This window comes from Aureobasidium namibiae (assembly GCF_000721765.1).
Source record: "Aureobasidium namibiae CBS 147.97 unplaced genomic scaffold scaffold_22, whole genome shotgun sequence".
Classification (NCBI taxonomy): Eukaryota; Fungi; Ascomycota; class Dothideomycetes; order Dothideales; family Saccotheciaceae; genus Aureobasidium; species Aureobasidium namibiae.
In genome coordinates this window covers 111,932-137,638 of record NW_013581187.1, presented here as the reverse complement: position 1 = coordinate 137,638, position 25,707 = coordinate 111,932, and the positions used below count along the sequence as shown (strand labels likewise).

The window sequence follows — 25,707 nt, the reverse complement described above, 5'->3', positions numbered from 1 at the left end:
ATATATTGTCGCGCCCAGAGTATCCTACTCGCATAGCTCACACAACAAATACAAGATCAGATGGAAAGAAACAATATCATTTGGTCGTATAATAAGAGATGATGGAGGGGTAAGGACTGTATAAAACATGTCCAGATCATTGTCTCTGTAACGCCAAATCACCTAAGGAAAACACTTCTCAATCTTCTTCAGCTTGACTTGTTGTCGTGATCAACCTCCGCCTTTCTCCCCTGTGTTGACTAATGATGGGCACGTTGCCAGAGCTTTTAGTTGTTCGATCCTGCAAGGGAGCTGGCATCGGCGCCGTCAGGATAGTAGAAAGCCGAGACACTGAAATAATGTTAGCAACTGATTATATGCTGATGCAAGAATAGGTAACTTACGCAATGATCACGTAGGCTGCAATGAGTAGAGCACCCTCCAAGTAGTTGCTTCTGCCGTCGAGAACCAAGAAGTTGACGACGAAAGCAGTAACGAACAGACTGATAGTCTCAAAGAGAGTGAAGTAGAGAGACATATCGCGGCCGATGATCCAGCCAAGAATGACTACTAGAGGAGTGACAAACAAGGCAATTTGGATACTGCTGCCGACACTGACACCAATGGACAGATCCATCTTGTTCTTGGCGGCTACCGTGACGGCTGTAACGTGCTCGGCAGCGTTCGAAACGATGGGCAAGATGATCAGACCGATAAAGGCCTGACTGACAGGAGTCGCCTCGATCATCTCAGGAATGGCATCGACCATGAACTCGGCACAAACAGCGACCAGAGCGGTGGCGATGAGCAAAAGAACGACGGCAGCAGTACGAGACATACGGCTATGCTTCTCCTCGTCTTCTTCCTCGTTCTCCGGCTCTCCATCAGGAGTTCTCGGGTATGGAGGCAGGTTCTCCTGCTGAGTTGAAGTGGGAGTATTCTGGCGGTTGAGACGGTCAGGCAAAGAGTTAGTTCTACGTATAGCGCCCACTCCAGTACGAGGTACCATGGGTGCACCAGGGACAGGAGAGCCAGTTGTTGGAGGTGGGGAGACGAAGACGTTCTGGGACAGCATCTTCGGGAGGGTAGGACGAGGGAATACCTGTCGAGAAGACAGCTGACGGATACCGAAGGGCTTTCTAGGCGAGTCGGTGGCGGCAGCAGGAGCGTATTGCACATCGTCAGAGAAGCCCACCTTAGGGGAGGACTCCTTTGCGGGTCGCTTGCCCTGTTTACGAACTGAGGAATTGTCGTCGACGGACTGCTTCTCGTCATGGCTGCCGTGACGTTTGTAATGATGTCTTTTCTTATGCTTCTTCTTCTGCTTGCGTTCAGGCTTGGCGTCCTGAAACTGCAACTGCTGTTGATGTTCGTCGGAGGGCCCGTCGACGAAGTCTCTCACAAGAGGGTGAGCACCACGCATCTCTAGGTCACCATCTGTGTCGGCCTCATCACCACTATTGATGGCACCGAGAGCAGATAGACGACGCTGAGGCTGGACGATGTCGGATTGATATGAAGGAGCACGCTCCACAGAGGGAGCACTAATGACCGAGGGAGTGGTAGTAGTGCTGGCACTCGACTTGCGGCGTCTGCGGTGTCTGAAGGCGCGTCTGATGCGCTTTGAAGTCGTGTGCGATGAAGAGTCCGAGTCGGAAGAGCTAGACGAACTCGAGCTGTCCGACGAGCTAGACGAGCCGAGCATATCGGCCAGAATACCAGGGTGAGACTCCTCATCGATGATCTGCTGTGGAGTACTTTCGTACAGGTAGGCATGCGACTTCAACTGGAAGAGAAGATAGAGAACGTAGATAATCAGCAGAATGACACTGGTGCCTCTGCTGACCTTCAAAACTCTGTCGTCGGCAGTGGCGCTGTCCGAGAAGGAAGCGTGGAAAGCCGTAGGCAAGACCAGACTGACGACACTCAAACTGAGAAGACAAGCACTCATTTGAGTGATGGTGCTGTTGTAGATCTGCTCTTGGAATCTGAGACCACCGAGTAGGAAGGCCATGCCCATGATGAGCAGGAGGTTGGAGAGGATGGATCCGACCAACGAAGCCTGGACAATACGAATCTCATTCTTGACCAATGCAATGACGAAGATGATGAGCTCGACAGCATTGCCGAATGAGACGTTCATCAAAGCGCCCAGCGTATCACCAAGGCGTGAAGCAACGACTTCTGTTGCGTAGGCCAGCATGCCGGCCAGAGGGATAATGGCAACGGCATTAAGAGCGAAGACAACCGAGGGGTTGACGTTAAGAGCCTTGGCGATGATACCAGCAGGGACAGCGACGAGGAGGAGATTGATCCAGCTGTGGGTGAGGGCATCGTAGGTATGGCGAAAGAACCTGACGGATCCAGCCTTGGCTCTCTTGGGTATGGATGGTTTAGGAGCGGGCACATTGGCAGTGCCGTCTCCATCTCCTAGGGTGGGTTTGTTCGATGATGCATACTCCGACTTGACGTGTTCAGGAGGAGGGGCTGGTCCAGGCAGAGCAGGCGATGTCTTGTCTGCGGTATTGTTGAAGGTGGTATTGTCATGGTGACTTGTGTTGAAGTTGTTGACATGGTTGGTACCATTTGTAGGGCTCGTAGAGGGTCCAGCCTTCTCCGCGTCCGGCAGATCTCGGGTCGTGGTAGGTAGGGTAGGGTTGTCACTGCGCTGTGGCGTATTGTTGTTGTGGTGCTTGGAGCGGTCAGAGGCGTGGTGTTTCGCCCATGAACGGATACGGTCTAATAAAGAAGGGTCAGAAGGTTCTCCCATCGGCGTATAATCCACAAGGATGATTGAAAGTGAAGTAAAGGAGGAAAGCAAAGTAGCAGAGAGAGTGGCTAGGCAGCTGGCAAGGCATAGATAACCATCATTCACTCAGGAATACCAAGGCACTAGCAGCCACCGGCGCGCGGCTTCCGATCCGGGGATGGATCATAGCAATCGCGACTCATCATCGCGTGCCGCAGTTCGAGACCTTGTAACTTACGCATTTTCGTGCTTAAGAACACCCTCTGCTTCAGAGCGTGTTAGGGGTTGTCGATGAGATGTTGATGCTATCCAATGGATGATAGAATTCCTGCTGAAGCTGTCGAAAAAGGCCTCCCTTTGCGTGTCAGTTAAAATGTTAAGGAGGCATATGGCTTTGGCCACAGTCACAGCAATCACGTACGCCAAGCGTTTGATCAACATCGTGGAGAGCGCTTGGTCTGGAAGCCCGTAGCACTTTCTCACAGCAAGCATTTTAACGTGTCGGGATGCAAGACTCAACAAGCAAGCATTCACTTCTTGGCCACATCTACATTCACTTCTATCTGCATGTCGTAGGATCTCATTCGTCACTTGAGGACCAGAAGGATTAAGTCGTAGTCCGTCAGCTCTGGGTCTCCGTAGCATGTATACGCAGTACGCTGCTCCTTACATCCGGGGCGAGATTGCCAAAGCTGTGGCGCAGCAGCACCGTCTCCTACGCACCTGATCATTCTTAGGACCTTACGCCCGAGTTGTATCTCTCATACATCGGCTCTATTATTACACACTCTAGTGACTGCTATGGGTAGCCAGGTGCTTCTATGCTACGCTCTCATCTCTCGTCATTTCGTTGCACCTGTGGCGTAGCAGCGTAATTGAGTCACTGCAGATTCAAGTTCACAACAGCAACAAATGCAGGTGGCCCACTGTGGCTTGCTGCAAACGCTGATCTATCAATCACGACAATCTGATTGCCAGATAACAAGAGTAGTACGCCAGTCAAAGCCTGAGCAACCGCAGCGCACCTTGACAACCGGTAGGCACCCGTGGCAAAAGCCGAGACAAGAACCTGATTTCGCAAGCGAACCCTTTAAATCCCCTCCTACTGGCCAATCCTGCTAAACCGTGCTGTATCATCATAAATACAGTCCCCACAAGTCTCAATTTGCACACGTGTAGCCTCCTGAAGTGCCGTAAACTTGTCCGCCCAAGTAACCTTACAACCGATGTCGTCCTCAACGGCAACAGGAGGCAGCGAGTACGAACACAGGTCCAGTCTCATCTTATCCCAAGGCAAAGCATAATCATGCATAATCCTCGAGAGCTGGAACAAAAAGTGCTTGTTCGCATCACTCATTGCTTCCAGTTTGATCTTGCAGGCTTCATGTAGTCCTGCAAGTCGTTGATTCGCATGGGTGATTGTGTACAACTTGATGAAATGGTGTGCTCGGGTGACATTGTCTCGTTCTTGTTGTGGGAGTTTTGATGGACGGGCTCGACATCTCGCATCGTGGCAGTTGTATTTTTGTTGGAGATAGCGGCTTTCGATGATGTCGCATAGATATCTTGCTTGCCCTGAGATTTGTCGGCATAGAGAGATGCTGTTTAATGTTCGTTCGAGCTTCTCCCCTTGAAGTGTATCCACGAGCACAATTTTGTATCGAAGTCTAGTGGTGAGCTTTGTTGCTTCGTAGGCCGCTGTGAGGGGTACCACCTCCTCGTAGCAAGGGGTCTGGTGGATGAGCAGAGACTTGCTCATGGATGAAGTGTGAGTCTGCCAAAGAGCATAGAGACTCTTGCATGTTCTGAACAACGAAGACATGTCCCTGAAGCTGTCTTGAGCTCCAAAGATGGTCAATAGCACCTCTGAGGGGAGGCTGACCAGAGAATCAGAAGCAAGGTGTGAGGTAGTCATATGTGCAAATAAGATACAGGTGTATACAGACAGGTTAGAGAGCTTCAAAGCACTCGACAAGAAGACAAAATGGAGTTTCTACAATTCAGAGAAGCTTGGGAGCTCGTCTTTACGATCCATCATGTGGACGTTTTCTCGTTGCTTTTGGCACCGGCCGATTCGTCATTCCTCAGCTGGCTTGGCTGCCATGATTGGACCATCAAAGCATGACTGTTATCAGTATCGAAACGAAATAATTGATCAATGGTATAGACCATTAAGGTCGAACGATGTCTTGTGAAACGGTGTAACAAGCGAATTGCCATGCGTGGTCCACGGCAGTCGATGCCGAGGGCTGCACCTGCACCGCCGGGTCTCCACCCACTTCCGAGCTCGAGTTACACCTGCGGACTGTTTCTCCATGGGCACTATCCTGTTCTCGAGACCATTGCGCATTTCTACAGCTACAATGTAACGTGCATACCCAAAGAGAGCCCCTGATTCATCAGCTTTCTCTGGACGTAGCCCTAATTATGATGCTACTATGCATTTCTATACAGAGCTTTAATTCTACATGTGCCCAAGAGAGCCATATGCTCTTTTGCCCGCCCTCTATGCAGAGGTATAACACGCAAGTAGCCACCAAAATGCTTAAAATTCCCTTGCGCGGATACGAATTAACCACTGAGATTCATACTATGATTGTCTCTCTATGGATTCGTCTACCATGTAGAAAGAACTGAGCATTGCGTAGCTTCACTTCCGCCTGAGTATACTCGTGAGAGTGTGTGAGAATGATAGACTTTAGTACACGGACAGGATATAGCCATCAAGTCACTCGTGGAGTGAAGCCTCAAACGAATCCAGTAGAGCATACAAATGAAGATGCGACCTTCGGATCACCTCCAACGAAACGCTGAACAAGCGGATACTGACACAGCTCTCTGACAGTGCCCTTTCCATGCTGATCGAAGGCTCTCAGAGTGTCAGGAGCGATGCCCTCCTCAACCCACCTGACCAAGTCCTTATGAGCGTCTGGCACAGGTCCAGCTCCTCCCGCGCAGTGCGCGACACCCGGAGCTTCGAAATATCTGTAGAAGTCCGAGACATTCGAGGTGGCGGCAAGCACTTGGTCGTAGTAATGTGAGGTGCCGTTAGGTGGAATACGGTCGTCGGCAAGACCATGCCATGTGATCATCTTGCCGCCTGCATCACGGAACTCGGATAGATCAGGCCAATGTGTGCCGAGAATCGAATCATAGTCCCTCTGTGAGGCCTTGAGGACGGAGAAGAACTCTGCGTCTGTCATCTTTGTCGTGTCGTACGCTGGATCTTTCTTGACAAACAGACTAACCCATTCCTCGGGAATGGTCTTGCCTCTTGTGCTGCCGTTGCCGACTACATAGGTATCTTCGGCTGATCGAAGGAGTGCATCGTGGTTGACACCAAACCAAGAGGCTTTGCCATCGGCATCAACGGGCCCGCTCCATGCTGCGTGAGCTATGGTAGCGCCTGCAGAGGTGAGTTCCTTGACGTTGTCGCAGTCGATTTTCTTGCCAACAACAGAGTGTGGATCGAATTGGCACAGACCGGGTGCTCCGATGATGCCGTCGGCCAGTCCATCAAGGTCATCGCAAGCCTCGACGGCGGCGGCTCTAAAGGCCATGAGTTCGCAAGTCGATGGGTACACCTTTATCTGGTTCATGCGTTGCTGGGCCCAAAAAGCAGAGGTGACAAAGGTAGGCCAGTCAACAGCAGGAGCAGCTGCTAGAATGCCATCGAGCAAACTAGGGGAACGCTGTGCAAGCATGAGACCCTGTCTACCTCCCGTCGAGCATCCATTCCAGTAGGAATACTTTGGTGCAGTATCATAGAAAGATGTCGTGACGGCTTTGCCAATGAGAACCATGTCGTCAAGCGCTCGGTATGCAAAGTCTTGCAGTAGATTCCAGTTCACATTACCAGGACTTGTTAAAGCCCAAGACGCCGCAGAGCGTTCCAATCCATGACCACCATCGGTACTGGCAGCAGCATAGCCCAATTTGATCTGAGGGCTCAAATATGGGTGACCAGTGATCCAGCCTCCGCCTCCAACAGCCATGAACCTGCCATTCCATTCTTCGAGCGGAAGCCAAACCGTGACATGTATCGTATCGTGTTGTCCGGGATGAGTGTAAGTAACGGTGACGTTGCAAAAGTTCAAATCGCCCGATTCGCTCTTTCCCAACGTTTGTTCATCACTGCTTGAATAGAGATTGACCTCGCGAGCAGAAACATCAATGATCTTAGCTCCGAAGATGTCGGGTTTCGCGAGAGTCGTCACGGAACATCGATTCGAAGTGGGTTGAAGACTTGCTGGGCTGAGAGGTGCTTGCAGCAAAGCGAGCGTACGACCAATAAAAGACTTCATGGTGTATCGACTCTTTGAAACGAGTCCAAGGGCTGTAGGTACAAGTCGATGCAAGTTGAATGGGATGTCAAGATGCGAAGTCGTACGACGTGGGATTTCAAACGCCCTGCCACATTCAATCTATTTCCACAATCACGTCAGAATCTAGTGCGGCACACAACTAACAAGCGTAAAGAATATTCTCATTGATGTTAGAGAGCACTCTTGTGTAGGAGGTTCTTTTGATTGATTTGTGTCTATAATTGACTTTCTTAAGCATTTCTCATTCCACTGATACCAGATCGCGAAAAGCCACCCCAAGAATCCTGGGCAAAGAAACATCCTGCCCGCGACTGTACTAAAAGAGAGGAGCGCATTTCGGCATATTTTCCTCTATCGGAAGATCATCGCCTCTCTGGCAGGACCAGTACCGATCCACTTGACGCCGACACCGGTGAACTTCTCGATGAACTCGATGTATTTTCTGGCGTTCTCGGGGAGAGCTTCGTATGAGTTGATGTTTGTGCTGTTGGTCTTCCAACCAGGCAGGGTCTCGTAGATGGGCTCAACCTTGGACAGAGCATCGATGGTGCCGGGGAAAGAGGGAAGCTCCTTGCCGTCGACCTTGTAACCAACGGCAACCTTGATCTCGTCAAAGTCGTCGAGGATATCCAGCTTGGTCAGGTTGAACGAGGTGTAGTGGTTGATGGCGGCCGAGTACTTGAGGAGAACAAGGTCGAGCCATCCGCAACGACGACGGCGGCCAGTGGTGACACCGACCTCACGGCCGATAGTCTGGAGCTTGTCACCGATCTCGTTGATCTGCTCGGTGGGGAAAGGACCACCACCGACTCTGGTCTGGTAAGCCTTGACGACACCAATGACCTCCTTCAGCTTGAAGGGAGAGAGGGCAAGACCGGTGAAGACACCGCCGATACCAGTGTTTGAGGAGGTGACCATGGGGTAGGTGCCCCAATCAATGTCGAGGAGCAGAGCGTTTGCTCCCTCAACGAGCATGGGGGTGTTTGTGGCCTCGGCCTGCTGGATCATGGGAACCTGATCAATGACATACTCGGCAAGCTTAGGGCGCCATTCGTCGTATTCCTTGATCTCAGCCTCGACGTCGTACTTCAACAGATCGCCGTAGCGCTTCTGGAAGGCGGCAGCCATGGTTCTCAGCTTCTTGTCCATGAGCTCCTTGTCGAAGATCTCGCCGATTCTGATACCAGAGCGAGCGGCCTTGGTCTGGTAGCACGGGCCGATGCCCTTCTTGGTGGTGCCGACGGCGCCTCTGCCGAGCTCAATCTCCTCGAGGCCATCGACGAGCGAGTGAAGCTTGAAAAGGGCGTGGGCACGATCACTGATGAAGATGCGGTCCTTGTATTCGAGGTTGTGCTTTTCGAGCTGCTCGAGCTCGTGGAAGAACTGAGGGACGCTGACGACAGTTCCGGAGCCAACAAGGTTGACAGTCTCGGGGTTGACCAGACCGGAGGGGAGGATGTGGAAGTCGTAAGTGACACCATTGACGACGATGGTGTGGCCAGCATTGTGGCCACCGGCAGAGCGAGCGGTGATCTTGAACTTCTCAGACAGGAGGTCGACGAGCTTGCCCTTGCCTAGACGTTGGTCAGAGGAGCTCTGGTTGAGCGCGGCGCGGTCTGAGTCACAAACATACCCTCGTCGCCGAACTGCGAGCCGAGTACTACGGTTGTAGACATGACGTTTGCTGTGTGATTGAATTCGTCCAATTGGTATTGAACGGAACTGGACAGTGAAGGCCAATTGCACTCGAAAGCACAAAGCGGGCGGTGACTGTTTAAATATTGTGCGGGTTGCGATTGCGACTGGGTCCGATGGCGGGGCGAAGGCCAAGGCCCCACGTCTGTTGAGCGCCCATCAATTACGCCTTTTCATTGGACCTCTTTTCCAATCCAACCTCTCACAAAAGCACAGAGGGCAGTGCTCCCTGTAGGAATGCACAGTAGTTTGTGAATCGAGAGCGCTGGACACTCTCTTGTTTGTCAAAAGTGCTGCGCATCGTTACAGCTACGTGTGTTACAGACTATTGCATATGGAGAGAGCTCTATGGCCAAGTGCTAAGGTCTTCATATCCTCTCCTTCTAGGAAGGTCTAGGGACTATGACAGCGGAAAGATGATGGGGCCACGATCATGCTTGTTGTTTCGTTTCCTCGCGCTATGTTTTAGTAAACAGTAAAGTGAAATGTAGTGATAGGCAAAAGGAGGTGTCAGGGTTCCCCAGAGATGTGTCAGCGGATTGCCGAGGGCTCCCCATGACAGGAGCTCACATGTCAATCGCGAACTCAACTCGCCTGCTCATCCAAACCGCTGCGGTAATCATCGACCAATCTACACTCGATCGCGACCAGCCCTCTACATCTCATTCCAACCAACCCACGTTCTCAGAACCGGCTCGGTCGCGTATTGACCCAGCGCCCCTACAACCATCATGGCACCCATCACGACGGCATCAGACGAGAGCAATCACATGGCGCTCCTCGACAAGCTTGACATGCAAAAGATCCACAAGCCGTTCCGCAACCCACGATGGAAGCCTGCTCAGCGCCGCAACAAGACGGTCAAGCAGATTGTTTCCGAAGCTCAGCGCAAGGAACACCAACTGCTGCAGCAGTCGGTCCAGCCCACGCGCAACAACAGTGCTGCCGCCACTCCTCAACCAGAAGCTGCTGCCCCTGATCCGCTGCCTGCGCAACCCATCGTCACCCCGACCTACACGTACACGTCCATTCAGGCCGCGCCGTCCTTCAAGCCCAAGCAGAAGTACTGCGACATCACCGGCCTGCCCGCCCCATACAGCGACCCCAAGACCGGCCTGCGCTACCACAACATCGAGGTCTACTCGCTCATCAAAACATTGAGCACCACCCAGGTCCAGGAATATCTGGCTGCAAGAGGCGCACACACAATCCTAAAGTGATTGGAACATTTGCAAGAGACACGATTTCCATTCGTCTACATCATGGCACAGCTTCTATTCTTCTATATCAAGGCCCAGCTATGAGCTTCAGAGGCAGCGACATACGTGTATTGCATGTCAGTCCAACCAAGTCAAGCCCACTCCACCCACACCGACCCTTTCGAATCGGCGCTCAAGAGTGCGCTCCGGCTTATTTGCGAACGACGGCATCAAAAAGACACCTTTACTCTTCGCCTTTGCAGATACCGCGAATCTATTTCTCTGACGAGAGATACACAGTTGCAGCTAGCTGTTGCTAAACTGCTGCATAGCGAGCCTACAAGAGGAGGAGAAAACACGTATACTTAACCTTGGCTGGTCGCGCAACCGCATTCTTATGATTGGCAAGCAGTTCAAGTGTCTCTCCGTCTCGATACGCGCGAGGTTTCGAGAAAGTCGCGACGCTGATATCGAAGAGCAAAGATCCGAAGCGCAAACAATAAGCGAGCGCTTTTGCAAAATCTTCGGGACTGCTCAGACTACCGACGTTCTTCCACTGAATAGGTGGGACCATGACGCTCGTTCATCAGTGACTGGTCGAATCACTAGGATATAATAGCTACTGAATTGTTCAACATCTGTTCTTCTTACATCTGAGTATTCCTCCTCTAAATAAACCTACTCACGCGCATCACTTGTTCATCTTGCTGCACCATGTCCAAAAAGTTTCTAGCTGCTCCCAAACCAGCTCCCGAGCTTGCCATACCGCAATCTGACAAGTTCGTCAAGGTGTCGATCATTGACAGGTATGAACACAATCACCAATACCCTCATGTGTGCGAAATTATGTCACGAGTAGCTATTACAATGCACAATTCTTTCCATATGGTAGACGCGTCCGCAGAGAGCCGATGATATCATGACTCTCAATGGATGCTTCCTCTTCACTCAGAACACTGTGCATTTCTATAGCTGCTCGCGCGACGTATCATTGCACATGAAGAGGTCGCTTTTGAATCACAATCTGACGCGGTACCAGCACATCCTATGTCGATCTGCCAATTGGACTGTTCCTAAAGCCTACTTATAAGGGCCACGATTCATTAGCCGGACCAACCTTCTCTTTCCTCATTGAACACGACTCTGGCAAGCGCATCTTGTTTGACCTAGGAATCCGCAAGGATGCTGACAATATGGCGCCATCGATTGTCCACTCCATCAAGTCGAAAGGCTGGACTGTAGGGGCCAAGAAGAACACGGCCGATATCCTGCAAGAAGCCGGCTTCGATGTTCAAGACGGTGCCATTGACAGCGTAATCTACAGTCATCATCACTTTGATCACGTCGGAGATATGACGACTTTCCCAGCATCTACCCAGCTTATCGTTGGTCCTGGTTTCAAAAAAGCTCATCTTCCAGCGTATCCCATCAACCAAGAATCGCCCAATCTGCAGAGCGATTTCGAGGGCCGTGAGGTTCGGGAAGTCGATATTGCACACGAGGGAGCGGGCCTGAGGATCGGACGCTTCAATGCTTATGATTACTTTGGAGACGGCTCGTTTTACCTCTTGGATACCCCCGGTCACGCGGTTGGACACATGTGTGGTTTGGCTCGGACTTCTGCACCCTCGGATACAGCAGCCACTTTTGTTCTGATGGGGGGTGATGCTTGCCATCATGCTGGAGAATTCAGACCGTCGGCATACCAGCCTTTGCCCACAGAGATCAATCCCTCGCCAGAGTCACTGCCTCAGCCGATTTGTCCCGGTCACCTTCTGCAGGACGTACACTGCAACAAGAGCGCCAACGAGCCTTTCTACCAAGTCACAGAGGCATTCTGCCACGATATGAAGCAGTGCCACTCTACCGTCGAGGGTATGTCGGAGTTTGACGCTTCAGACGATGTTCTCGTTATTATAGCGCATGATGCAAGTTTGTTGGGGACTCTTGACTTTTTCCCAGACTCGTTGAATAATTGGCGAGGAAAGGATTTGGATGCAAAATCGAGATGGAGATTCTTGGGCGACTTTGGCGAGGCTGTTGGCAAATAGTAGAACCTCCTCTCGTGTGCTAGAAGTTGGTAACACAATAGCTTTCAAATATACGGCAATGTTTTCGAGAACTGGATCGTGACTGTCGAGATAGAGTGTTCTCACGCTCTCTTTGGATACATCTCTGATCTCGAAATCACTGTGTCTTTTTCCAGCGAGTATTGCGCCCTATAGCTTCGTGAGAGAGATGAGTGTGGGAGACTAAGAGTTACAAACTTCAGCACATGGATTGACCATTGTAGATATCAAACTCGATTAGTGGTCAAACATTAAGCTGAAACGATAGTCGTCCAACTACCGAAAAAGAATGAAGCAATATCAAACTAGACTGCAAAGTCGAAAGCAACCAGGCCTGAGCCAAATCCTATAGCATCCCATGAACCCATGCAACCAGTGCCACAACGCCTCTCAGAGTCTTCCATGTCTGGCTTTGAAGATAGACACCTTGTCATCATAATAGAGAATCTCCCGCAGTCTCAATGCTGGTAACTCCTTTTCATCCGCAGAAGAGTCGAGGTCGCTATCCTCGTACGAGTCGCTCATGTCTGAGTCCGTACCCTCGCTGTCATCATCGTCATCGTTGTCGGCATCTGAGCCATCTTCATCTGCTGAGCCCTCGTCATCGTCTTCTTCCTCGCTCGCAGAGTCATCTCCGATGCCACGTCCATCGCGATTTGTGTTTCCAGAGCCTGGCTTTTGTTCGAGGACTTCGAAGCACTTCTTCATGATACCGACGTAGCAAATCTCCAGTTCTGGGCGAAGGGCCACGATATCCACGACCTGAAGGGCGTATTCTCGGGCATCAAATCCTTGGCTGTAGTTGACGAGGTAAGGTATGTAGAGCGATCGGAGCTTTGCCAGACTCGGAAGGTGCTGTAAGAAGAAGTGCTGACAAAACAGTTAGTGTTGATTGCGTAGAAACTCGTCTTGATCAAACATACCCAGTCACGCGAATCCAGTGCGGCTCCGAGCTCTTTTAGACAAGGCATCTTGCCCAAGAACTTGATCGTCTCACGATTGAACATCCATTGTCGCCAGATCACGCTAGCTCCTGGTAAGCTTTCGCTTCCTCTCTCACCGCTGTCAACCAACAGCTTCCTCAGGCTAATCCGATGTCTACGTATCACACCGTTGAAGATGGCATCCAGTGAAACACTCGTAGGATCAGATGAGCTGTGTAAAAAGAAAACTGACTCCAAGCTGTTTGGACGAAGTGTTTCCTTGATGAAAGAAATCAAAGAATGCGATACTGTGTCTGTGTGTATGTGCTTCAGATTCAGCTTGAATGTCTTGTCCGAGCTTGAGAGTTTGCGCGTAGGTTGCAAGATTTGTCCTGTTGTTCCAGAAACATATCTTTGCTTGGTAGGAGACGGATCAGATGGGAACTGGCGACGCAAAGCTTTCCACAAATGTTCATGATTTAGGCAGCGGAGCAATGTGAGAGTGGTCAAGACACTCCAATCAATCACGTTGAGCATGATCGGAACTGACAACTGCACATCTTCGAGCTCGAACGTCTCCAACGAGAGTTTTCGCGATGGTGAGGTTTGCTTTCCTTCTTCAATAGAAGACTTGCCATGTGTGTCTGCAGCATCTCTGACGCGAATCGGTAACATAGTTTGTGTGTGCTCCGTGGCAGGACTCAAGTTTCCTGGAGGAGTTGAGTCGGGCGACGAAGCTTTGGGAGTGGCTTGTACATGCTCAACAATGGTACTCGTTTCGTCGTCCACATCGTCTTCTGAGGATGCTGTGCTCGTCGTGCTTGGTGCCACTGTTTCGGAGTCTGGAGAACCAATATTGGCAGCTGCAGCTGATGATGTATCCGACGAGCTCGATATACCATTGAGATCACTATTTACTTGTGAAGTGCCGATTGTCGCGTTAGACCTTCGTCTGAGCCGATTTCGTCGTCCGGTCTGGGGATCAGCGGATCGCAAATCGTAGATCATGCCTGTCAGTGTACCAAGAATACCACCGAGGCGCTTTTCGCCGATCGTTATGCAAGACATGACCGGGTTGGCTTGATCGACCTGCTCAAAATTATCACCTTCCCAAACAAAGTTGAACTCTTTGTGTTTGGCAAGGCTTGCAATTCCGATGCGCAACTCACGCAATTTGTCGACTGAGCGATGGATCAGGACACTTAGCTCGTCAAGGTACTGAACCTCATCGATGTCAAGCACGCTGAGGCTCTTTAGTGCGGGCAAGATGGAGAATGATGGATTCTCGACATGGTTTATAGCACTCAAGGGGGGATTCAGGTTGCCTGCTCGATCTCGAGTATGAACGGGAGGGCTATGAGGATCAGCATAGTTGTCGTGCCAGCGAACCGCGACTCGCTCTAGGCGGCATGGTCTGTTGTCCTCGTGGTCATCTAACGAAGAGAGGGAATCCCAGACGGCACTTAGTACGCCTGTGGGCATGTCCCATGTGAAAGACTCGAGACTTCGCATCCGAGCGATAGCTAGCGCGACGAGCGTACCGAGCATTTTGCCAGCCTCTCTGGTGATGAGGTCTGTAAAAGACGATGTTAGCATGCTTATGGAGACATTACAGCTTGAGCTTGAGGATTCGCACAGTAGCACACATTGACTTGACCCAGGGTCGAAAGAGTTGATTGACAATAGATCACCGAAAGCATAGGAAGTAAACTTACAGTCTGAGCACCAATCCGGCGGTCCATTGCCTAGCGAGAACTTCTTGGTGAAGGAAGCGAAGTGGTTGCCACGACGTCGTTTGACCCTCTGCTCCATAGACTGGTTACGACGGCTGCCGAAGATCTCCTCGGCCATTACCAGAGTCGAGAGGCCATAGGTGAGAGCATCGACACCGGCTCGCGGCTCCGGACCGGAGGCATTGTCAGGCCAAACGATATCGAATCTGCTGTAGATAAGAGGGATGGCCAGAGTATGAAGTGTCGAGTGGCAGAGAGCAAGAGAAGTCAGGTCGTTCGTGTGGTTTAGCTATTGCAACAAGTCAGTTGACAAGCACCAATACTGCTGTGAAACGACATGCCTCTTTCAAGATGGCATTCAGGATCTCTACAGGCAGATCAAGCAGTTGCCTGGGCCGTGTCGCCTTGTCGGAGTCTGCAGTGACAACGCCATCGACATCCTGACCGAGCAAAGAAGGCGCATGGTTGGTCATAGTCGCAACATGCGGGCGTCCACTTTGGTGGTTCGGAGAGGCTGCCATGGGCTTATCTTATGAAGGGCGCATGCCAAAACACCACTCTAGGGTTTCTGTGCTCGTGTCTAGAGCAATGGGGCGCACCGCAGGCCAGGAATATTGTGGTACACAACCAAAACACCAATCCACATGTGAAAGAGACCAACACAGACCCTTGGACGCTCATTAAGGTGGCCTGCGCACGGACAATTGTGCGGGGACCAAACGGCTCGGCTCGGGTGCTTGTTTGCTACAAACCTTGAGAGACTCGTGTCACCACCACCTCACTACGAATACTCTATTGATCCAACGCATCTACATCCCATCTTCTCCAGACTCCAATGTCGACCGTATCAAGTGCGTCTGTGAATGTCTCAACCTCAAACAACTCCCTTTCGGAATCCATGGGCGTGAACATGCGTTCAATGACAAGCCATATGTTACCCATCTCTTGTGGAGCCAGATCAATCTCACCTGTTCGCACTCCAGCAGAAGAATCGCTATACTCACCGTTGGAGCTGGCGATCAAGATGCGTCTCTCAGGGCCTGTACCAATCTCCAGTGTGACCCGAACCATGCTTCTTTCTCGACTTTGACCGGCCTTTGTAGTCTGCTGTTGGCCAGTCTGCTGCACTTGCTTAACGAAAACATCGAACTTGGTGAGACGTCTGGGTGCGATTGGCGCTGCTAACGCGCGTTGCTGCCCTTGGAAGGTCGCTTTGGCCCAAGCGTGTCTCAGTCGTCCTGCACCTTGCCGCGGCAGTAGCGAAAGTTGTGTAGCCACCATACTATCAACTCGCAGCTTGAAGTTTCCCCTCTGACCAGCTTCAAATGTAGAGCAAATTATCGTATAGGCACCCGCGTCGAGCTCTGCATATTCTGCCAGAGCACATCCACGGCGATAGTCTTTCGAGTCGAACACAATGTCCTTCGATCGCACAGCTTGGACTCGAGCGCCTCGGCCGTGTACCAATTTTACGTGGACATGCAATTGCTCCACTGATGTTTCGAGAAGGAGCGCAATTGACGTCTTCGTAGGAACCACAATTCTGAACTGCGGATTCTGTGAGTATGTCGGCGAATGGGCATTACCACCTGCAGTCTCTTCCGTCCACGCTGCAGAGATTGACTTGTGACAGGCATATTTGCTGGGTGCCTCGTCAATGGCGATACGTGCATTGGCGAACACTGAGAGGGTGAATGTATGGGTGGTCGGTGTAAGGTCTTGCTCAACAGGGACGACTGTGTATTTCTTGTTTGCTTCCAACTTATCCAGTCGCAGGAGAGTTTGTGGGGAGTCGACAAAGGGTCCGCGTTGAACAGCGCCGTCACTCAAGTAAACCTTTGCGCCGTTGTTGTCGAAGACATACAAGCTGATGTATTCAGACGGATGGGCATCCTCTTTTCCATCTTTGAAGTGATGACTGAGTAGAAGCCACACAACACCTGAAGCCGACACGGAGACTCGGAATTGCTGGTTGTTGCTGAAACTCTGGTACTTGTTGCTTGATGACAATGCGGAGAGGTCCCAGGCAAAATGGATGTCCTGGCGATATTTGAACAGCCCTGGGTTCCAGTTCAGGTAGATGGACTCAAAGTACTGCATCACACTGTTGAGGTCCATCCAAAAAGTCCCAGGAGTCAGCTTATCGTCTTGGTTGAGCAGATCTCGTGACGATGGAAGAATTTCTTCGTCTTCGTCATCTTCGTTGTCGATGGCGGATCTAGGGATGCTTCCGCGCCATGACATTCCTTCACACCAGGGGTTCTTGACGAGCATCAATTTCTGGCCGTCAACTTCTCGCATATCCAACACAGCATAATCGTGCTCACCCGCAAGACCAATCGCACGCTCGGTGCGGCTAGAAATCTTGCCAGTACCCATAGTTATCAAGACGTCGCCATACTGGTGTGACTTGAAGATGCGCCTCCAAATATTGTTTGCGATGGTGTCATCACTAGATTACGTTAGTAGGCAGATTTCCCATTAGAATGATGGTAACCTACCTTTGTAAGAAAATTTGCTCTGGAATCCATCCACTGAGAATCCAGAGATCGGTTCCCGAGTTGCTGCCAGGAAAGTCGTAGCTGCCTCTAACTTTGAGATATGCCTTCTCTATCAAAGCAGGCCATAGAAGACTCGGGTTGTGACGGTCGATGACATGCAGCACCCTCGGAGATTTCGATACGGGCAGACGTTCGTCGATCTCGACCCTTCTGTGGGTTCCGTTGAAGTTTAGCTTGAAAACGTACTTGCCGTTCGGAGACATCTTGGGCTGTCCCTCGTTGACGTCGTACGGGGACATTATGGAGCCTAGAATCTGAGGAGGCGTCAACTACATGTTTTATGTCATATCCTCAACAAGGATATATACCTTCGCATGATTTCTTTCACCACGAGCAACCAGAGCACATAAACTTGCAACCACCGAACAATCGGTGGCAGCATCTTGGACCAGGTCAATGGTACGCGAAGAGCTCATCGTGGGTCCTGCTCGTCTTTCCTGAGGTGGATACCATGCTGGTGGTGGGAGAGCCTCGGCTGCACGCTTCCAACCATCAAAGACTTTGAGCTGTGCAGCAGAGAGGCGCAGTTCCGGCTTGTCACTGGGCAACGATCAGTATTGCTTTTCACGTAATTATACCAGCTAGGCTCACGTGAAACGCTCTTGACCATCCAGGAGGTGGAAGTCCGAATCTTGTGGTGCTTTGGTCCATGGAGGGAATTTGAAACCATTGAGTTGAGAGGCTTTCAGGAGTAGGATTTGTTCCGATGTGGGCAGTTTGCGATCTGACTTCGGTTCGACGAGCACGGAGATCTTATGGCCATTGCTCTCGAGTTGGGGTTTCCATTCGCTAACAGCTTTGATACGTTGTGCTTCGTCAAGGAAGAAGTCACTCTTCTTCCTCATGAACCTCTGAACCTCTGGAGTTGTTGATAGCCCCATACCACCCATGGCGAGCTGAGCGGCTTCGATCGCCATGTTAAGTGCATCATCTCGGGTGGTTGCAGATGGGATCCCATTCTCGAGTGTCTATCACCATGTCAGCATTGTTAGGCGAATTCAATACCTGGAGACTTACCTGAATCTTCGCCTTCAAGGTCGAGATTTCTTCAGAGGAAGTCATGTTCGGAACCCATCGGCGACATAAGATCTTGAACCGCACCGATGTGTTGATTTCAACTTGATTGGTGCATGTGATGTTGACGCAAGGTGGGGGCGTTTTTGGTTATTGAATCGCGCGGCTTTAAGCTTGGAAATGCCGCGCCCCCCAGATTTCAAGAATGAACTCGCGAGTCGCGGCGACCTTGAGTGAACCGCTTTCTTTGTGAAAAAACATTCATCTTGTTGCTCTCTTCGTTTCTAGAAGATGCCTTCTGTACAAGTTGACATCTCGGTCACAGTGTCCTAGTTCCGGAACGAGACCACTGTCTTCTCGAACCGAGGAAGAAGGCGGAAGTCATCTTTGCGTCAGTTCGCAACGATGTCCGCAACATGTGAAAGAGTAGCCGAAAGACCTCGGCAAAAACATTGATTTTGGCGGGTGACATCAAGCAGGTTATCACGCCGAGCTCGCCATGTATATCATTACGCTTTCTGCTTTGCCGACAGACCTGTGCTTTCAGATCAGAAGACTACTGCAATTGATTCCAGGGACCGAGTTGGAGGAACCAGTCTTCGAGGAATCCACCAGTCCCCTCACGCGTACCGAAACTCTCGCTGCTGCGTCTTTGTCTGTCTTATCGATCAGCCAACCTCACGAACCCGTTCGATCGAGTGATGGGAGTCCAATCCAAGGAAGTGATCCCGCCATGGGGGCTGGCAGTTGCTGGTGCAAGTGGTGCCGTTCTCGCGAACGCTCTGGTATATCCGCTGGACATGTACGAAGCCTGGTCTCTCATCAGAGATGCCTTGAACGCTAACCAGCCGGCAGAGTCAAGACGCGTCTTCAAGTCCAAGTGAAGAGGAAGCCCGAGGAAGTAGCAACAACTACCAACGATCGACATTACGACGGCGCCCTGCATGCAATCGGCTGTATCATTGAGGATGAGGGCCTGGCCGGTCTCTACTCTGGCATGTTCGGTTCGCTCCTTGGAGTTGCAAGCGCCAATTTCGCCTACTTCTACTGGTACTCTGTTGTCCGAACTCTGTATATCTCACGACGCGCCGTTCCCGGACCGCCATCCACAGCTATCGAGCTCAGCTTAGGTGCAGTCGCTGGAGCATTGGCACAGCTGTTCACCATCCCGATTGCAGTTGTTACCACGAGACAACAGACACAGCCCAAGGGAGACAAGAAGGGCATGTTGGAAACAGCAAGAGAGGTCATCAACAGTGAAGATGGGTGGACAGGCTTGTGGAGAGGCATGAAGGCGAGCTTGGTCCTCGTTGTGAACCCGGCCATTACATACGGTGCATACCAAAGACTCAAGGATGTTATCTACCCAGGCAAAGCCAGCCTCAGACCTCACGAGGCATTTTGTAAGTCGAGACTGGTGCGTCGCTACCAACCAGCAGGACACTAACATACGTAGTGCTCGGCGCAATGTCCAAGTCACTAGCAACCATCGTTACCCAGCCGCTCATTGTTGCAAAGGTTGGTCTGCAATCCAGACCGCCGCCCGCCAGAATGGGCAAGCCCTTTGGTTCTTTCCTCGAAGTGATGAAGTACATTATCGACAACGAAGGTCCCTTGGGACTCTTCAAGGGCATTGGCCCTCAGATCCTGAAAGGTCTGCTGGTACAGGGACTTCTGATGATGACAAAAGAGAGATTGGAACTCATGTTCGTTCTTCTTTTCAGATACGTGCGCAAGCTCAGAGCAGAGAAGCTACAGAAGGTTGCAGAGTACGCAGCAGAGAAGGCGAAGAAAGTCGCTCCTGTCATGATCAAGTAGACGAACTTTATGGGTGTTGGGGCCATGGCCGTATCTTTAGGCGTTTGTACAGACAGTATTTGATCATCGTACTTTTGAGGGTTTCGTCAGATTTTCCGGGCCAGACAGAAAAAGTGCCAATCTTGCGAGAGCAATGTGCGCAGATACAGTCATGTATGACTGTGTAAGGAGTATAGCATCGGTCTCGGCAAATGAAGTCCCCTTGAGGAGCCCGTCAAGTTCTGAGCCCAGAAGGTACGTGAGATGGTATTCTGTGACGGAGTTTGATGAAGAGCCTGACGACGTGCCTTCGCGCAAATGCAAGATGGTCTTCGATGAAGGACATTCATCGGCGAGACCGAATGGTTTGACCAGATCTGATTTGGGTTTTCCGAGGACCCAGGCCAGCTTACGAACCACATTGAAGCGTAGTCGAGAGAGGATAATCTGATCTACCTGGCTAGGCCACTGATAATCGTTTCGATGCTTCAAACCGAACTTGAGATCTTGGCCCAGTAAGCGGTGCCAGTTCTTCTTTTGGCCAAGACGGATCAGTAGTTCACGAGAATTGACAGCATAAGCGCGTGAAGTCTTTCGAGATTCGTCGACAGGAGCGAGATGTGGAACGAGCTTGTCGTTCTCATTCCGCCGGAAGATGGTAGCAAAAGGAAGCAAATGGTGTGAAGGTAGTCTGGCGCCCGTGTAGTTGCACTGACGAACTGGTGTAGCTAATGCATTTGCATAAGGGTTGGCGGCTACTGCTTTGCGGAAGGGCGTCAGAGATTCCAGCGACTGTTGCTCACGAGCAGGTTTCTGATTTCTTGGTTGCAAAGCAGGAGATACGGGTAGGCCATGCCGGTTTGTGAGAAGTGTACCTCGACCAGGGTGATTGGCAGGCGCAAGGTGAGAATTCCATCTACACCATTGTTTGCTTGACATTGTAGGATGAACCGGCTGAGTATATATAGATGCAGAGCCGTCGATTGGAGATTTAGAGGACGGGACTATGTCACATGTCACATGTCACGGATGGCCGACGGGAGCCTTTCCCGAACGGGTTGTTTAGAAAACAAAGCTCCATGTCGACTTTCGCGTCTGTGTGTCCATAGCTGTATATCGCTTTGCATTTTTCCACCGATCCATATTTTGTTCGAGTCGCATCCGAGTGATCGCGTCTGAGCCCAGCGCCGACTAGCCCACCATGGCTTACAACTTTGTCGACACTCCGCGCACCGACATGGCCGACTTGACGCGATTCGATGCCGATGCTCTGTCCTTCTCCATGGAGCAGCCCTTCCCTTCGCCCTCCAAGGATCCAAAGAATGACCTCGTACGCCAAATGAAAGCTCGGCAAGGCGCCGCACAGTCTATCAAAACTCCGCGCGCACGCAACAACCTGGTTAATGCCAGGAACGGGCCGTCGAAGAACGAGTTCACTCCTTTACTAAAGAGTGCCGCACACAACCGCTTCCGCTCAAGAGAAAACAAGGAAAATCACAACGACTTGCTCAACAGCGTTCTGAGTGGTCGCGCCCCTGCCACGCCTGCTTACCTCAAGCCGGGCTGGGTCGAGTCGCACACTCCGGGACTGCCTGTCAACAGCAGTATCATGGATCACGATCACACTGGTAGTTCGCAAGGCGAAGGCACACCAGTTCCACCCGCTATCGCAAGTAGTAGTATCATGTCTACGCCCATGCCAATGCTGCCACACAGAGACGGAGGCTTGGTCGACCAGGGAAACGTTCTCACGCTACGAGAGCAAGAAGCTGTATGTCCAATGTCTACGTGAAATCGGCCTGCGACAGGTACTGACCTTCGGTCATCTAGAAACTCGACGCCGTAACGAAAGAGAACTTCAACCTGAAGCTCAAGATCCATTTCCTCGACGAGAACCTGAAGCGTACTGGAACCGAATACCAACAAGAGGTCATCAAGCAGAACACCGAGCTGAAAACCGACAACACCCAACTCTCCCACGAGCTGAAGAAGCAGCGAAAAGTCATCGAGCGTGCCGAGATTGAACTAGAGCAATACCGTCAACAACTTCGCGATTATGCTGAGAAGGTCAAGAGGAAGCACACGGATGACATAGTCAAGGAAGAGATGGAGCGCTTGCGTCAACAGGCCGAAAAGAATCAAAACTTGGCGGACGAGCGAGAGGAGCAGATCAATGAACTACAACACAGACTCAACAATGCTGGAAGCTCCTCGAACGAGAAGGTCAAGGATCTTGAAGATGATGTTGCCGACCTCGAAGCGGAGATCCGTGCAAAGGAGATCGACCTAGACACAAAGGACGAGCAGATTGAAAAGCTGCAACAGAAGTTGAAGGAGGCACAATCTGATGATGGTGAAGTCAACGGTCTGCGCGACGACATTGCCGATCTCGAAGCCGACGTACGTGCCAAAGAGGAGGAGCTTGACTCGAAGGACGAACAAATCGAAGCCTTGAAACAGAAACTCAAAGAAATTCAAACCGACGACGAGGAGCTCAATGGTCTGCGCGAAGACGTCGCCGCCCTTGAAGCCGATCTCGAAACCCGAGAACGCGAGCTGCTGGAGCACCGAGAAGAAATTGAGGAACTCAAACAACAAGCAAGAAGCGCACAAAATACGGACCGTTCCACGAAAAAGCTACGAGGTAGTCTGGAAGAATTGGAGAACCAGCTCAGAGACAAAGACCAAGTCATCGATCAGAAGCACAATGAGCTGCGTGCGTTGGAAAAGCGACTCCAGAGTTCAGAAGCTGCCCATACCGCCGAAGTGCGCGAGGTCGAGAGCGAACTACAAGAGAAGGATTACTCGATCGAGCAGAAGGACGGTGAGATCAGGGCCTTGCAGGATCGTTTACAGACAGCAAGAGGTAGCTGGGACGCCGAGGCGATGCAGACTGACGCCCGTTTGCAAGAGAAGGATCAAATCGTCTACGAAAAAGAATCGCATCTCCGTGAAGCTACACGCATGATCGATGAGCGGAACCGCGAGATCTCGGACCTAAAGCAGAGTCTCAAATCCATCGAGAACGACACCAGCGCACAGGCTCAACAATATAGGCAGCAAAACGAGCAGATTCGACAGCTCCAGGAACGCTTACGATCAACCGAAACCAGTGCAGGTGCCGAGCGGGATGAAAAATCAGACATCATCGCCTCGAAGGACCGCGAGATCCGCAACCTGCAATCGAGACTTCGTAGCCAAGAAGGAGACGAGAGCAATGAAATTCGACTGAAGACGGAACACATCGAACAGCTCGAGAAGGACATACATCTGAAGAACCAGCAGGCCCTGCAACTAAACACTGAGTTGCGTGCTCTCAAGGATCGCGTGGCTGGCACGGAGTCACCGACAAAGAAGAACTCTATGCTTAGTCAACAAGCAGAACAGATTCGTAACCTCCAGCAAGCTCTTCGCGCTTTGTCTGGCGAAAAGGATGCTGAGTTGAATGAGCTTGAAAAGCATTTGCAGTCCGCCGAGACTGAACTGGACGCTCATACCAAGAGAATTCAACAACTGCAAGAACGTCTCAGATCAGCAGAAAAGGACCAATCTTTCGCCGGCCACATGGACGAAGATATGCAAAAGAAGCAAAAGACTATCGAGCAGCAAGAAGACCAGCTGTTGGACCTGCAGACGAAGCTTCGCAAAGCCTTGCAAGAGAGGGAGTCTGAGGTGATCACCTTCGAATCGCGTCTCCGCCAGGCCAAGCAAGAGGCTGAACAGGAGAAGCAACAGCTCAGTCACGACCACGAAGAGGCTTTGGAAGCTCTCGAAGACGAGATCATTGTTCTGGAGTCGAATGTTGAAGAAGCGCAAAGCGAGAGATCAGCTTTGCAGCAAAAAATCCAACTTCTAGAAAGAGATCTTGTGGCATCGAAGCAGAACGGCACACCAGTACGCGAACGCAACGAGCTGCGTTTGAAGCTGAGAAACGCCGACATGGAACGACAGAACCTGAAGAGTCAGATACAAGATCTCGAGCGCGAGCTTGATGCAGCCTGGCAAGCCAAGGAGAATGGCACACCCGTACGTGAGCGTAATGAGCTACGATCGAAGCTAAGAGAGTCGCAAACCGAGATCTCCAAGCTTCAAAACCGCATCCAGTCTCTCGAGTTTGACTTGGAATCCGCCCAAGCTGACAAGACGATGGCCGATGAGCGCATGGACCTACATGAGTCTCTCAAGGAAGCCAAGATTGAAGCCGAAGACCTACAGCTACAGATTTCAGATCGCGACAAGAAGATTGCCGCTCTGTCAAAGAAGGAGAGCGAGGCCAAGATCCACCTCGACGAGGCACGTTCGGAGACGGAACAACTTCAATCGGAAATCTCAGAACGTGATACCAGGATCTCAGGTTACATGGCCAAGGAAAAAGAACTTCGCACGCAAATTCAAGAACTGAGAGAGGCCAAGGTCCAACTCCAGGAACTAGAACTTCAGCTTGGTGAGCGCAAGGGTAGCAGTTCTGGACATGCAAGACGCGAGGCAGAGCTCCGTGTCCAACTTCGCGATTCCAAGATCGAGATCGAAGACCTGCAAGTCCAGCTCTCGGAGAAGGAAGAGCGTATAGAAGCACTGTCCCTCAAAGAACAGGATCTCCGCAGCAAAATCAAGAAGAGCCGCACAACATCGGACGACACGCACTTTCTTGAGCAAGATCTTCGCGCGCAGTTGCAGGATGTGGAGGACGAGTGCGAGAACCTGTACAAGCAACTCGAGGAGAGAGAAAGTCGTTTGCAATCATCTCTCAGCCGCGAGAACGAGTTGCGCTCCAAGCTCAAGAACGTTCGTGGCGAAGCTGATGATACACGCACGATCAACCAACGGGAAGTTCGCAGTCTGATAGAGACCAAGGAGAAGACGCATGCAAGCGAGCTCAAGGGACTTGCCAAACAGATCCAATACATGCGGGCCAAGTGCGAGCGCGAGGAAGCATTCCGCAAGGATTTGGTGTTTAGCAAACGCTGGTTTTTGATGCAGGTGGAGATGTATGGTGCATGGTAAGTTCAGCCCTCACGCTTCAACTGACTAGTAGAATATGTACTGACTTCTTCTACAGCAACAAAGCAGATCTCAAGCTACTGGAGGAGATGGGAGTAACACCAAAGACCAAGACCAAGGAACACAAACCTAGTCTAAAGTCGGTGGCATACATGATCATGGCTACCGTACGCATGCGCAAGATGCAGGAAGCGTGGTCGGGCAACAAGAAGCTGCACGAGACGTTGATGAAGAAGTTGGATGGCATGAGACGGAAGCAAGGCAAGACGCCGCTACGATGATTGACGAACATATAGCTTGTTTTGTGACGAGCACTGGTGGCAGTTCAATTTTCTGTGCCTATTTTTGGTTTGAATGGTGTCAAGGCATGATATGCTGGTTTTGGAGTATTGTACGGAGTCTTGAGCCGCCCAACAGGCATTGATAGCGACTGCCTGCATACGGATCACATGGTTTCATTTGCTCAGTATCTTTAACGGCATGTCACCACATACATGTCGCCTCAGATGTATTGTAATGATGTAGAATGTGAATGTGCTGTTTATATTATATGAGTTTGGAAGTAGACGACAGACACGCCAAGGCCGAGAAAGACGGAGAAGATTTGGCTGGCCGGCCGTCAGTCGTCAACAGCACGCACAGAATCTTTACGCCGTCGAGAT

The 25,707-nt window shown here is 51.1% G+C and overlaps 11 protein-coding genes across 11 annotated transcripts; 4 read left to right on the top strand and 7 right to left on the bottom strand.

Annotated features, from left to right (window-relative positions):
* Window positions 1-266: 266 nt before the first annotated feature.
* On the bottom strand, window positions 267-2,749 carry M436DRAFT_56847 (calcium/proton exchanger; the record flags this gene model as incomplete). Its single annotated transcript, XM_013567823.1, has 3 exons — window positions 267-330; window positions 384-1,114; window positions 1,175-2,749. 3 exons carry the CDS (start codon window positions 2,747-2,749, stop codon window positions 267-269), a joined length of 2,370 nt encoding a protein of 789 aa, XP_013423277.1.
* A 1,081-nt stretch (window positions 2,750-3,830) lies between these two features.
* On the bottom strand, window positions 3,831-4,643 carry M436DRAFT_67511 (uncharacterized protein; the record flags this gene model as incomplete). Its single annotated transcript, XM_013567856.1, has 1 exon — window positions 3,831-4,643. The coding sequence occupies one exon, from the start codon at window positions 4,641-4,643 to the stop codon at window positions 3,831-3,833; it is 813 nt and encodes a 270-aa protein (XP_013423310.1).
* An 832-nt stretch (window positions 4,644-5,475) lies between these two features.
* Window positions 5,476-7,032, bottom strand: M436DRAFT_85744 (putative feruloyl esterase; the record flags this gene model as incomplete). Its single annotated transcript, XM_013567882.1, has 1 exon — window positions 5,476-7,032. One exon carries the CDS (start codon window positions 7,030-7,032, stop codon window positions 5,476-5,478), a length of 1,557 nt encoding a protein of 518 aa, XP_013423336.1.
* A 372-nt stretch (window positions 7,033-7,404) lies between these two features.
* Window positions 7,405-8,729, bottom strand: M436DRAFT_56927 (adenylosuccinate synthetase-like protein; the record flags this gene model as incomplete). The annotated part of the gene is made up of 2 exons (XM_013567832.1): window positions 7,405-8,627; window positions 8,687-8,729. 2 exons carry the CDS (start codon window positions 8,727-8,729, stop codon window positions 7,405-7,407), a joined length of 1,266 nt encoding a protein of 421 aa, XP_013423286.1.
* Window positions 8,730-9,479: 750 nt separating this feature from the next.
* Window positions 9,480-9,968, top strand: M436DRAFT_76373 (uncharacterized protein; the record flags this gene model as incomplete). Its single annotated transcript, XM_013567881.1, has 1 exon — window positions 9,480-9,968. One exon carries the CDS (start codon window positions 9,480-9,482, stop codon window positions 9,966-9,968), a length of 489 nt encoding a protein of 162 aa, XP_013423335.1.
* A 693-nt stretch (window positions 9,969-10,661) lies between these two features.
* M436DRAFT_76372 (Metallo-hydrolase/oxidoreductase) lies at window positions 10,662-11,998 on the top strand (the record flags this gene model as incomplete). Its single annotated transcript, XM_013567880.1, has 2 exons — window positions 10,662-10,753; window positions 10,987-11,998. 2 exons carry the CDS (start codon window positions 10,662-10,664, stop codon window positions 11,996-11,998), a joined length of 1,104 nt encoding a protein of 367 aa, XP_013423334.1.
* A 408-nt stretch (window positions 11,999-12,406) lies between these two features.
* On the bottom strand, window positions 12,407-15,070 carry M436DRAFT_12343 (uncharacterized protein; the record flags this gene model as incomplete). The annotated part of the gene is made up of 5 exons (XM_013567776.2): window positions 12,407-12,886; window positions 12,940-13,553; window positions 13,641-14,513; window positions 14,655-14,961; window positions 14,996-15,070. Coding segments are annotated over 5 exons (2,349 nt in total), but the record flags the coding sequence as incomplete, so codon positions are not given.
* Window positions 15,071-15,464: 394 nt separating this feature from the next.
* M436DRAFT_56913 (cysteine proteinase) lies at window positions 15,465-18,123 on the bottom strand (the record flags this gene model as incomplete). The annotated part of the gene is made up of 4 exons (XM_013567830.1): window positions 15,465-17,124; window positions 17,174-17,487; window positions 17,542-17,773; window positions 17,825-18,123. 4 exons carry the CDS (start codon window positions 18,121-18,123, stop codon window positions 15,465-15,467), a joined length of 2,505 nt encoding a protein of 834 aa, XP_013423284.1.
* Window positions 18,124-18,948: 825 nt separating this feature from the next.
* On the top strand, window positions 18,949-20,065 carry M436DRAFT_85738 (mitochondrial carrier; the record flags this gene model as incomplete). The annotated part of the gene is made up of 3 exons (XM_013567879.1): window positions 18,949-19,049; window positions 19,103-19,650; window positions 19,704-20,065. 3 exons carry the CDS (start codon window positions 18,949-18,951, stop codon window positions 20,063-20,065), a joined length of 1,011 nt encoding a protein of 336 aa, XP_013423333.1.
* A 63-nt stretch (window positions 20,066-20,128) lies between these two features.
* Window positions 20,129-20,983, bottom strand: M436DRAFT_56680 (uncharacterized protein; the record flags this gene model as incomplete). The annotated part of the gene is made up of 1 exon (XM_013567790.1): window positions 20,129-20,983. The coding sequence occupies one exon, from the start codon at window positions 20,981-20,983 to the stop codon at window positions 20,129-20,131; it is 855 nt and encodes a 284-aa protein (XP_013423244.1).
* A 262-nt stretch (window positions 20,984-21,245) lies between these two features.
* On the top strand, window positions 21,246-25,326 carry M436DRAFT_56814 (uncharacterized protein; the record flags this gene model as incomplete). The annotated part of the gene is made up of 5 exons (XM_013567817.1): window positions 21,246-21,815; window positions 21,875-22,444; window positions 22,535-24,341; window positions 24,771-25,044; window positions 25,104-25,326. The coding sequence occupies 5 exons, from the start codon at window positions 21,246-21,248 to the stop codon at window positions 25,324-25,326; spliced, it is 3,444 nt and encodes a 1,147-aa protein (XP_013423271.1).
* Between the last annotated feature and the right edge of the window lie 381 nt (window positions 25,327-25,707).